The sequence below is a fragment of the Coregonus lavaretus genome (assembly GCF_964263955.1).
Source record: "Coregonus lavaretus genome assembly, contig: HAP1_SCAFFOLD_290, whole genome shotgun sequence".
Lineage (NCBI taxonomy): Eukaryota > Metazoa > Chordata > Actinopteri > Salmoniformes > Salmonidae > Coregonus > Coregonus lavaretus.
The window spans coordinates 413,678-425,847 of record NW_028162032.1 but is presented as its reverse complement, the minus strand read 5'-3'; the positions used below and the strand labels follow the sequence as shown (position 1 = coordinate 425,847).

Sequence of the window (12,170 nt, the reverse complement as noted above, 5' to 3'; positions counted from 1 at the left end):
TGTCTGACTGTAGTATAATACATTATACTGTGTTATAGTAACCCTGTCTGTCTGTCTGACTGTAGTATAATACATTATACTGTGTTATAGTAACCCTGTCTGTCTGTCTGACTGTAGTATAATACATTATACTGTGTTATAGTAACCCTGTCTGACTGACTGTAGTATAATACATTATACTGTGCTATAGTAACCCTGTCTGACTGTAGTATAATACATTATACTGTGTTATAGTAACCCTGTCTGACTGACTGTAGTATAATACATTATACTGTGTTATAGTAACCCTGTCTGACTGTAGTATAATACATTATACTGTGTTATAGTAACCCTGTCTGTCTGACTGTAGTATAATACATTATACTGTGTTATAGTAACCCTGTCTGACTGACTGTAGTATAATACATTATACTGTGTTATAGTAACCCTGTCTGACTGTAGTATAATACATTATACTGTGTTATAGTAACCCTGTCTGTCTGACTGTAGTATAATACATTATACTGTGTTATAGTAACCCTGTCTGTCTGACTGTAGTATAATACAGTATACTGTGTTATAGTAACCCTGTCTGACTGTAGTATAATACATTATACTGTGTTATAGTAACCCTGCCTGACTGTAGTATAATACATTATACTGTGTTATAGTAACCCTGTCTGTCTGACGGTAGTATAATACATTATACTGTGTTATAGTAACCCTGTCTGTCTGACTGTAGTATAATACATTATACTGTGTTATAGTAACCCTGTCTGACTGACTGTAGTATAATACATTATACTGTGTTATAGTAACCCTGTCTGACTGTAGTATAATACATTATACTGTGTTATAGTAACCCTGTCTGTCTGACTGTAGTATAATACATTATACTGTGTTATAGTAACCCTGTCTGACTGTAGTATAATACATTATACTGTGTTATAGTAACCCTGTCTGACTGACTGTAGTATAATACATTATACTGTGTTATAGTAACCCTGTCTGACTGTAGTATAATACAGTATACTGTGTTATAGTAACCCTGTCTGACTGTAGTATAATACATTATACTGTGTTATAGTAACCCTGTCTGACTGACTGTAGTATAATACAGTATACTGTGTTATAGTAACCTTGTCTGACTGTAGTATAATACATTATACTGTGTTATAGTAACCCTGTCTGACTGTAGTATAATACATTATACTGTGTTATAGTAACCCTGTCTGTCTGTAGTATAATACAGTATACTGTGTTATAGTAACCCTGTCTGACTGTAGTATAATACATTATACTGTGTTATAGTAACCCTGTCTGACTGTAGTATAATACATTATACTGTGTTATAGTAACCCTGTCTGTCTGACTGTAGTATAATACATTATACTGTGTTATAGTAACCCTGTCTGTCTGACTGTAGTATAATACATTATACTGTGTTATAGTAACCCTGTCTGACTGACTGTAGTATAATACATTATACTGTGTTATAGTAACCCTGTCTGTCTGACTGTAGTATAATACATTATACTGTGTTATAGTAACCCTGTCTGACTGTAGAATAATACATTATTCTGTGTTATAGTAACCCTGTCTGACTGTAGTATAATACATTATACTGTGTTATAGTAACCCTGTCTGTCTGACTGTAGTATAATACATTATACTGTGTTATAGTAACCCTGTCTGACTGTAGTATAATACATTATACTGTGTTATAGTAACCCTGTCTGTCTGACTGTAGTATAAAACATTATACTGTGTTATAGTAACCCTGTCTGACTGACTGTAGTATAATACATTATACTGTGTTATAGTAACCTTGTCTGACTGACTGTAGTATAATACATTATACTGTGTTATAGTAACCCTGTCTGACTGACTGTAGTATAATACATTATTCTGTGTTATAGTAACCCTGTCTGACTGTAGTATAATACATTCTTCTGTGTTATAGTAACCCTGTCTGACTGTAGTATAATACATTATACTGTGTTATAGTAACCCTGTCTGTCTGACTGTAGTATAATACATTATACTGTGTTATAGTAACCCTGTCTGACTGTAGTATAATACATTATACTGTGTTATAGTAACCCTGTCTGACTGTAGTATAATACATTATACTGTGTTATAGTAACCCTGTCTGTCTGACTGTAGTATAATACATTATACTGTGTTATAGTAACCCTGTCTGACTGTAGTATAATACATTATACTGTGTTATAGTAACCCTGTCTGACTGACTGTAGTATAATACATTATACTGTGTTATAGTAACCCTGTCTGACTGTAGTATAATACATTATACTGTGTTATAGTAACCCTGTCAGACTGACTGTAGTATAATACATTATACTGTGTTATAGTAACCCTGTCTGACTGACTGTAGTATAATACATTATACTGTGTTATAGTAACCCTGTCTGACTGACTGTAGTATAATACATTATACTGTGTTATAGTAACCCTGTCTGACTGTAGTATAATACATTATACTGTGTTATAGTAACCCTGTCTGACTGACTGTAGTATAATACAGTATACTGTGTTATAGTAACCCTGTCTGACTGTAGTATAATACATTATACTGTGTTATAGTAACCCTGTCTGACTGTAGCATAATACATTATACTGTGTTATAGTAACCCTGTCTGTCTGACGGTAGTATAATACATTATACTGTGTTATAGTAACCCTGTCTGTCTGACTGTAGTATAATACATTATACTGTGTTATAGTAACCCTGTCTGACTGACTGTAGTATAATACATTATACTGTGTTATAGTAACCCTGTCTGACTGTAGTATAATACATTATACTGTGTTATAGTAACCCTGTCTGTCTGACTGTAGTATAATACATTATACTGTGTTATAGTAACCCTGTCTGACTGTAGTATAATACATTATACTGTGTTATAGTAACCCTGTCTGACTGACTGTAGTATAATACATTATACTGTGTTATAGTAACCCTGTCTGACTGTAGTATAATACAGTATACTGTGTTATAGTAACCCTGTCTGACTGTAGTATAATACATTATACTGTGTTATAGTAACCCTGTCTGACTGACTGTAGTATAATACAGTATACTGTGTTATAGTAACCCTGTCTGACTGTAGTATAATACATTATACTGTGTTATAGTAACCCTGTCTGACTGTAGTATAATACATTATACTGTGTTATAGTAACCCTGTCTGTCTGTAGTATAATACAGTATACTGTGTTATAGTAACCCTGTCTGACTGTAGTATAATACATTATACTGTGTTATAGTAACCCTGTCTGACTGTAGTATAATATATTATACTGTGTTATAGTAACCCTGTCTGTCTGACTGTAGTATAATACATTATACTGTGTTATAGTAACCCTGTATGTCTGACTGTAGTATAATACATTATACTGTGTTATAGTAACCCTGTCTGACTGACTGTAGTATAATACATTATACTGTGTTATAGTAACCCTGTCTGTCTGACTGTAGTATAATACATTATACTGTGTTATAGTAACCCTGTCTGACTGTAGAATAATACATTATTCTGTGTTATAGTAACCCTGTCTGACTGTAGTATAATACATTATACTGTGTTATAGTAACCCTGTCTGTCTGACTGTAGTATAATACATTATACTGTGTTATAGTAACCCTGTCTGACTGTAGTATAATACATTATACTGTGTTATAGTAACCCTGTCTGTCTGACTGTAGTATAATACATTATACTGTGTTATAGTAACCCTGTCTGACTGTAGTATAATACATTATACTGTGTTATAGTAACCCTGTCTGACTGTAGTATAATACATTATACTGTGTTATAGTAACCCTGTCTGACTGTAGTATAATACATTATACTGTGTTATAGTAACCCTGTCTGTCTGACTGTAGTATAATACATTATACTGTGTTATAGTAACCCTGTCTGACTGACTGTAGTATAATACATTATACTGTGTTATAGTAACCCTGTCTGACTGACTGTAGTATAATACATTATTCTGTGTTATAGTAACCCTGTCTGACTGTAGTATAATACATTCTTCTGTGTTATAGTAACCCTGTCTGACTGTAGTATAATACATTATACTGTGTTATAGTAACCCTGTCTGTCTGACTGTAGTATAATACATTATACTGTGTTATAGTAACCCTGTCTGACTGTAGTATAATACATTATACTGTGTTATAGTAACCCTGTCTGACTGTAGTATAATACATTATACTGTGTTATAGTAACCCTGTCTGTCTGACTGTAGTATAATACATTATACTGTGTTATAGTAACCCTGTCTGTCTGACTGTAGTATAATACATTATACTGTGTTATAGTAACCCTGTCTGACTGACTGTAGTATAATACATTATACTGTGTTATAGTAACCCTGTCTGACTGTAGTATAAAACATTATACTGTGTTATAGTAACCCTGTCTGACTGACTGTAGTATAATACATTATACTGTGTTATAGTAACCCTGTCTGATTGACTGTAGTATAATACATTATACTGTGTTATAGTAACCCTGTCTGACTGTAGTATAATACATTATACTGTGTTATAGTAACCCTGTCTGTCTGACTGTAGTATAATACATTATACTATGTTATAGTAACCCTGTCTGACTGACTGTAGTATAATACATTATACTGTGTTATAGTAACCCTGTCTGTCTGACTGTAGTATAATACATTATACTGTGTTATAGTAACCCTGTCTGACTGACTGTAGTATAATACATTATACTGTGTTATAGTAACCCTGTCTGACTGTAGTATAATACATTATACTGTGTTATAGTAACCCTGTCTGACTGTAGTATAATACATTATACTGTGTTATAGTAACCCTGTCTGACTGACTGTAGTATAATACATTATACTGTGTTATAGTAACCCTGTCTGACTGTAGTATAATACATTATACTGTGTTATAGTAACCCTGTCTGACTGACTGTAGTATAATACATTATACTGTGTTATAGTAACCCTGTCTGTCTGACTGTAGTATAATACATTATACTGTGTTATAGTAACCCTGTCTGTCTGACTGTAGTATAATACATTATACTGTGTTATAGTAACCCTGTCTGTCTGACTGTAGTATAATATATTATACTGTGTTATAGTAACCCTGTCTGACTGTAGTATAATACATTATACTGTGTTATAGTAACCCTGTCTGACTGACTGTAGTATAATACATTATACTGTGTTATAGTAACCCTGTCTGACTGCAGTATAATACATTATACTGTGTTATAGTAACCCTGTCTGTCTGACTGTAGTATAATACATTATACTGTGTTATAGTAACCCTGTCTGACTGTAGTATAATACATTATACTGTGTTATAGTAACCCTGTCTGACTGACTGTAGTATAATACATTATACTGTGTTATAGTAACCCTGTCTGACTGTAGTATAATACATTATACTGTGTTATAGTAACCCTGTCAGACTGACTGTAGTATAATACATTATACTGTGTTATAGTAACCCTGTCTGACTGTAGTATAATACATTATACTGTGTTATAGTAACCCTGTCTGTCTGACTGTAGTATAATACAGTATACTGTGTTATAGTAACCCTGTCTGACTGTAGTATAATACATTATACTGTGTTATAGTAACCCTGTCTGACTGTAGTATAATACATTATACTGTGTTATAGTAACCCTGTCTGTCTGACGGTAGTATAATACATTATACTGTGTTATAGTAACCCTGTCTGTCTGACTGTAGTATAATACATTATACTGTGTTATAGTAACCCTGTCTGACTGACTGTAGTATAATACATTATACTGTGTTATAGTAACCCTGTCTGACTGTAGTATAATACATTATACTGTGTTATAGTAACCCTGTCTGTCTGACTGTAGTATAATACATTATACTGTGTTATAGTAACCCTGTCTGACTGTAGTATAATACATTATACTGTGTTATAGTAACCCTGTCTGACTGACTGTAGTATAATACAGTATACTGTGTTATAGTAACCCTGTCTGACTGTAGTATAATACATTATACTGTGTTATAGTAACCCTGTCTGACTGTAGTATAATACATTATACTGTGTTATAGTAACCCTGTCTGTCTGACTGTAGTATAATACAGTATACTGTGTTATAGTAACCCTGTCTGACTGTAGTATAATACATTATACTGTGTTATAGTAACCCTGTCTGACTGTAGTATAATACATTATACTGTGTTATAGTAACCCTGTCTGTCTGACTGTAGTATAATACATTATACTGTGTTATAGTAACCCTGTCTGTCTGACTGTAGTATAATACATTATACTGTGTTATAGTAACCCTGTCTGACTGACTGTAGTATAATACATTATACTGTGTTATAGTAACCCTGTCTGTCTGACTGTAGTATAATACATTATACTGTGTTATAGTAACCCTGTCTGACTGTAGTATAATACATTATTCTGTGTTATAGTAACCCTGTCTGACTGTAGTATAATACATTATACTGTGTTATAGTAACCCTGTCTGTCTGACTGTAGTATAATACATTATACTGTGTTATAGTAACCCTGTCTGACTGTAGTATAATACATTATACTGTGTTATAGTAACCCTGTCTGTCTGACTGTAGTATAATACATTATACTGTGTTATAGTAACCCTGTCTGACTGTAGTATAAAACATTATACTGTGTTATAGTAACCCTGTCTGACTGACTGTAGTATAATACATTATACTGTGTTATAGTAACCCTGTCTGACTGACTGTAGTATAATACATTATTCTGTGTTATAGTAACCCTGTCTGACTGTAGTATAATACATTATTCTGTGTTATAGTAACCCTGTCTGACTGTAGTATAATACATTATACTGTGTTATAGTAACCCTGTCTGTCTGACTGTAGTATAATACATTATACTGTGTTATAGTAACCCTGTCTGACTGTAGTATAATACATTATACTGTGTTATAGTAACCCTGTCTGACTGTAGTATAATACATTATACTGTGTTATAGTAACCCTGTCTGTCTGACTGTAGTATAATACATTATACTGTGTTATAGTAACCCTGTCTGACTGACTGTAGTATAATACATTATACTGTGTTATAGTAACCCTGTCTGACTGTAGTATAATACATTATACTGAGTTATAGTAACCCTGTCTGACTGTAGTATAATACATTATACTGTGTTATAGTAACCCTGTCTGACTGTAGTATAATACATTATACTGTGTTATAGTAACCCTGTCTGTCTGACTGTAGTATAATACATTATACTGTGTTATAGTAACCCTGTCTGACTGTAGTATAATACATTATACTGTGTTATAGTAACCCTGTCTGACTGTAGTATAATACATTATACTGTGTTATAGTAACCCTGTCTGACTGTAGTATAATACATTATACTGTGTTATAGTAACCCTGTCTGACTGTAGTATAATACATTATACTGTGTTATAGTAACCCTGTCTGTCTGACTGTAGTATAATACATTATACTGTGTTATAGTAACCCTGTCTGACTGTAGTATAATACATTATACTGTGTTATAGTAACCCTCTCTGACTGTAGTATAATACATTATACTGTGTTATAGTAACCCTGACTGACTGTAGTATAATACATTATACTGTGTTATAGTAACCCTGTCTGACTGTAGTATAATACATTATACTGTGTTATAGTAACCCTGTCTGACTGTAGTATAATACATTATACTGTGTTATAGTAACCCTGTCTGTCTGACTGTAGTATAATACATTATACTGTGTTATAGTAACCCTGTCTGTCTGACTGTAGTATAATACATTATACTGTGTTATAGTAACCCTGTCAGTCTGACTGTAGTATAATACATTATACTGTGTTATAGTAACCCTGTCTGACTGTAGTATAATACATTATACTGTGTTATAGTAACCCTGTCTGACTGTAGTATAATACATTATACTGTGTTATAGTAACCCTGTCTGTCTGACTGTAGTATAATACATTATACTGTGTTATAGTAACCCTGTCTGTCTGACTGTAGTATAATACATTATACTGTGTTATAGTAACCCTGTCAGACTGACTGTAGTATAATACATTATACTGTGTTATAGTAACCCTGTCTGACTGTAGTATAATACATTATACTGTGTTATAGTAACCCTGTCTGACTGACTGTAGTATAATACATTATACTGTGTTATAGTAACCCTGTCTGACTGTAGTATAATACATTATACTGTGTTATAGTAACCCTGTCACGGTTTCTGTTTTCCTGTGTGTGTGTGTGTGTGTGTGTGTGTGTTCTTACTCAGGTCATTGTTCTTGGTGATAGCAGTAGAAGCTCTGGCACGTGGGCCCTGCTGGCAGAAGTGGTAGCCAAACTTCACTATGCTGTTGTTTTCCTCCAACATCTTAGCCATCTCCATCTCCACTGAAGTCCCCAGCTGCTGTCTCTGTAGAGACACACACACACGTCAAGAACTACACACACACGTCAAGAACTACACACACACGTCAAGAACTACACACACACGTCAAGAACTACACACACAGTCCGCTTGGTCTTCGACTCCTGGAGAAGTCAACAGCCAACAGTTTTAAGATAATCTTCTCTTCACAATGTATCAGTGTTAGTGCAGGGTTTTTTCTAGATCAAAATGGGGCTTAGGTGGTGGGTGTGGCGGGGGTGTGGCCATGGCCAGGGGTGTGGTCACAGACTGAACATTTAAGAGGCCCTCCTGTTGACCACAGTGACAAAATGCAATTCTACACATTTTGCCATGACTTAAGCTACCTGAGTGACTCAAACATTCTAACTAAATCAATGGGGGCCCCATGCATTGACAATCATTTTTTGAATTTTAAGTTCTCCCTGACGGTCTAGTTTTTATTTCAGTGATTGTTAGTTCTCAAAGATGATCTTAGTTAAAAATATATCGCTCCATTATATTTTCAACATACTTTATATCTGGTTTTAGTCGTTTAAATTTACACTGAAAAAGTTTCACCATCCCGAACACTGGACATAGGCGGCCCGAAAAAACACTTAGGCAGCCCACCTAAGAATTTTCTATGCAGAAAAAACCCTGTAGTGAGTTAGTGTGTGTGTATATTTAGTGCAATAATGTGTGTGTGTGTTACCTGGTTGTCTATCTTGATCTCAGTCAGTGTGTCATTGTCTCTGAGAGCGTCCACTAGGGCGGCAGCACCAGCGCTGGTGATGAAGTTAGACTCCAGGTTGAGGCTCCGCAACGACTTGTTTTCCTTCAGCATCTCACTCATCGCCTGGGCGGGGGGGGGGAGTAGTTAGGAGTGGGTTGGAGCAAAAACCTGCACACACTTCTACCCTACACACACACACTGCAACGGGGTCGGGGTCACATGACAGGATCACACACACAGTCTTGTTTTACTAACATTGTGGGGACACAAAATTGATTACCAATCAGAATCTGATTTCCCCTTACCCCAACACCTAACCTTAACCCTAGACCTAAACAATATTCCTAACCTTTAACCCCTAACCCTAAAGCCCCTAGAAATAGCCTTTTTCTTGTGGAGACCAGCAAAATGTCCCTAGTTGGTCACATTCTTCTTTCTTTTACTATTCTTGTGGGGACACACACTCACACACACACAGACACACACACAGACACTCACACAGACACTCACACAGACACTCACACAGACACTCACACAGACACACACACACACACACACACACTCACACAGACACACACACACACAGACACACACACTCACACCCACACAGACACAGACACTCACACCCACACAGACACAGACACTCACACAGACACTCACACAGACACTCACACAGACACTCACACAGACACTCACACTCACACAGACACAGACACTCACACAGACACTCACACAGACACTCACACAGACACTCACACACAGACACTCACACAGACACTCACACAGACACTCACACAGACACTCACAAAGACACTCACACAGACACTCACACAGAGACAGACACACACACAGACACTCACAGACACTCACACTCACACAGACACACACACAGACACTCACACAGACACACACACAGACACTCACACAGACACTCACACAGACACTCACACAGACACTCACACAGACACTCACACAGACACTCACACTCACACTCACACAGACACTCACATTCACAGACACTCACATTCACAGACACTCACATTCACAGACACTCACATTCACAGACACTCACATTCACAGACACACACAGACACTCACAGACACTCACACAGACACTCACACAGACACTCACACAGACACTCACACAGACACTCACACAGACACTCACACAGACACTCACACAGACACTCACACTCACACTCACACTGACACTCACACAGACACTCACACAGACACTCACACAGACACTCACACAGACACAGACACTCACACAGACACTCACCACAGCGACGGGATCGTTGCTCCGCGTGGCGGCGAGGCTGAACTTCTTGACATGTGTGTTCCTCTCCATGGCCTTGGCAAACTCCTTCAGCGTGGGAATGGGAATGTTCTGCAACACCAGGAAAATACAGGGGAATCACATCCTGTCTCATTGTGAATGTGTGTGTGTGTCTGAGTGCGTTTATACGTGTGTGTGTGTGTGTGTGTGTGTTTATACATGTGTGTGTGTCTGAGTGCGTTTATACGTGTGTGTGTGTGTTTATACATGTGTGTGTGTCTGAGTGCGTTTATACATGCGTGTGTGTGTGTGTCTGAGTGCGTTCATACATGCGTGTGTGTGTGTGTGTCTGAGTGCGTTTATACATGCGTGTGTGTGTGTGTGTCTGAGTGCGTTTATACATGCGTGTGTGTGTGTGTGTCTGAGTGCGTTTATATGTGTGTGTGTGTGTGTGTGTCTGAGTGCGTTTATACGTGTGTGTGTGTGTGTGTGTGTGTCTGAGTGCGTTTATACATGTGTGTGTCTGAGTGCGTACCTTGATGTTGTTGAGGTTAACCTCAGTGAGTGTGGCATCGTTACTTTTTATCCTCTGCAGGGTGTCGTCTACGTTAGTGGGGTTCGGAGGCTCATCAAACACTGGGTTCATCTGCTCTCCCTTAACCACGTCTGGAAATACACACATATTCATAATATACCAACCAATCAATCAATCAATACAATCAATCAAATTTATTTGTATCGTGCTATATACGGAGGACTGTAGTCACTAAACAACCAGATGCAATGAAGACAAAATATAACATTGGTTATGTTGGGGTTACTAATGTAGCGGTTACATTGTGGTAACTTTGTGTTTACATTGTGGTAACTTTGTGGTTATGTTGTGGTTGCTTTGCGGTTGTGGTTACATTGTGGTTGCTTTGTGGTAGTGTTGTGGTTACATTGCGGTTGTGTTGTGGTTACATTGAGGTTACGTTGTGGTTATGTTATGGTTACATTGCGTTTGTGCTGTGGTTACTTTGCGGTTATGATTACATTGTGGTTGCTTTGTGGTAGTGTTGTGGTTATGTTGTGGTTGTGTTGTGGTTACATTGTGATTATGTTATGTTACATTGCGGTTATGTTGTGGTTACATTGTTGTTTGATTGAGGTTGTGTTGTGGTTACATTGTGGTTGTGTTGTGGTTACATTGTGGTTACATTGTGGTTTGATTGAGGTTGTGTTGTGGTTACATTGTGGTTGTGTTGTGGTTACATTGTGGTTATGTTATGGTTTGAGCCTCCTGTTGCTCAGTTGGTAGAGCATGGTGCTTGCAACGCCAGGGTTGTGGGTTCGTTTCCCACGGGGGGGGGCAGTATGAAAAATGTATGCACTCACTAACTGTAAGTCGCTCTGGATAAGAGCGTCTGGAACATTTAGTCTTTACTTTTAACCTGTATATATTTTAATTTCTATATCAGTCTGCTAAATGACTAAAATGTAAAAATGTTGTGTTATGGTTACATTGTGGTTATGTTACGGTTTCATTATGGTTACATTGCGGTTACGTTGTGGTTATGTTACGGTTTCATTATGGTTACATTGCGGTTACGTTGTGGTTATGTTACGTTTCATTATGGTTACATTGCGGTTACGTTGTGGTTACATTGCGGTTGAGTTGGTGTACTCACTGTTGTATCCTCCGTCTTTACTGCTGGTTCCATCGTAGCTCTGTGTGCTGGTCACCAGGGTATG

General features: G+C 36.7%; 1 protein-coding gene across 1 annotated transcript in view; it reads right to left on the bottom strand.

Moving 5' to 3' along the window:
* LOC311119714 (tropomodulin-3-like) overlaps positions 1 to 12,170 on the bottom strand; it is a 79,676-nt gene that overhangs the window by 33,050 nt on the left and 34,456 nt on the right. Inside the window, exons 5-9 of the mRNA XM_084194377.1 lie at positions 12,107 to 12,170; positions 10,972 to 11,102; positions 10,440 to 10,547; positions 9,137 to 9,280; positions 8,304 to 8,448 (exon numbers count right to left, since the gene is read on the bottom strand). The exon at positions 12,107 to 12,170 is cut by the window's right edge and continues 14 nt beyond it. Of these exons, the coding sequence (XP_084050503.1) occupies positions 8,304 to 8,448; positions 9,137 to 9,280; positions 10,440 to 10,547; positions 10,972 to 11,102; positions 12,107 to 12,170 (592 nt within the window). The remainder of the gene's footprint in view (positions 1 to 8,303; positions 8,449 to 9,136; positions 9,281 to 10,439; positions 10,548 to 10,971; positions 11,103 to 12,106) is intronic.